Below are 1,372 nucleotides of genomic sequence, written 5' to 3' on the forward strand. Positions count from 1 at the left end.
CACTCTCCAGTGCGCCACCAGGCCGGCCCTAGAATATTTGTGTCTTATTAAAGGATATTTTCCCTTTCCTAAATTCTGTAGTTTTGCCATACATTTAGTTCTCATTCAGGATATAATCTCACCTTGGTAAATCGGTGGTGAGGACAATTATATATGAGTTGTACTGCCCAGTTATTTAGGTATGTGTGACATTCACTTGATTTTAAATATTACTGAAATGCAATTCCTGACCTAACTTCTTAAATCGAAGTTACTGGATAACTGACTATTCTTAGGATATAAACCTTTTGATCTTAGAGAACATACTGTGACATTCACATTGTAAATTATCCACAGATATTCGTTGAATAGAAATAAATTATATTTCCAACCCCAGTGGTTGAAGATAATTTTCCATTAAGAAGATTTGGTACAATCTACAAGCTTATGACTTCACATCAGAATTCTAATCAGATTCTGTAGTGATTTGCACAACTCTTTTTGCACATTGAATTATCTTTCCAACTCCTTAAAAAAATGAAACAATCCTTCATCTCATCTTACATTTTCATATGCCTTACATCTCTAAGGCTATCATAAATCTATAACTGCATGCTGTATCTAGTGTCCCATGGAGTTTAAACAAATTCTGAAGTTCCCGTGGTGGACCATACTGCTTCTATTCCACCCGAAAACATTCCACACATGATATTATGCTTGGTTAAGAGGAAATGAAAAAGCCGATAATTTCAGATCACATTTAGGCAAATAGACCCAGATTCTGTGATGAGAAAAATATAAAGAATACTTGATCATCAAACAGCTCCACCAAAACACTTTCAATTGACTTTACCAAAAAATAAGTTTCTTACTCTTTCGCAAGTTTTTTTCTCTTCTTTCTTATGTCAGCCATCATGCCACTCAGTGAAGGTAAATTGTTCAATCCTAGAAAAGAAAGTGCACATTTGAACATGGCTTTCTTATTGAGAAAAGTGGTTTTAGGAAGAAATGGATACCCTGGGAGTCCATTTGGTAGAGAGCATCATGACTGAGGTCGCACAGGAGTAGGGGAGATGCTCTGGAGTGCCCTCTACTCCGGGCACTGTTTTATCAAGTGCACATGCCTGCCAGATGCAAACACTTGTCCTTGTCACATGCTGGATGAGTTCACAGCTTGACTAGCAGAACTCAAAGCCCATGAAAAAGGATGGACTGAGAGGAGTCTCGCTGAACTGACAATTCACAAATCAATTTGTCTGTAGTCCCATTACCAGAATATTCACTTTGGCTCTTTCAAGTACTGAATTATGCTGTTCATTTATGTTATGACTTAATTTACAAATATAGCTTGTAGTTATTGCTGGTGACTCAATATCTCCTGGTTGTTTTCACT

General features: G+C 36.9%; 1 protein-coding gene across 1 annotated transcript in view; it reads right to left on the reverse strand.

Moving 5' to 3' along the window:
* LOC103601184 (dimethylaniline monooxygenase [N-oxide-forming] 5-like) overlaps window positions 1-1,372 on the reverse strand; it is a 15,561-nt gene that overhangs the window by 1,260 nt on the left and 12,929 nt on the right. Inside the window, exon 7 of the mRNA XM_008585564.1 lies at window positions 852-924. Within this exon, the coding sequence (XP_008583786.1) occupies window positions 852-924 (73 nt within the window). The remainder of the gene's footprint in view (window positions 1-851; window positions 925-1,372) is intronic.

This window comes from Galeopterus variegatus, unplaced genomic scaffold (assembly GCF_000696425.1).
Source record: "Galeopterus variegatus unplaced genomic scaffold, G_variegatus-3.0.2 Scaffold3621, whole genome shotgun sequence".
Taxonomy (NCBI): domain Eukaryota; kingdom Metazoa; phylum Chordata; class Mammalia; order Dermoptera; family Cynocephalidae; genus Galeopterus; species Galeopterus variegatus.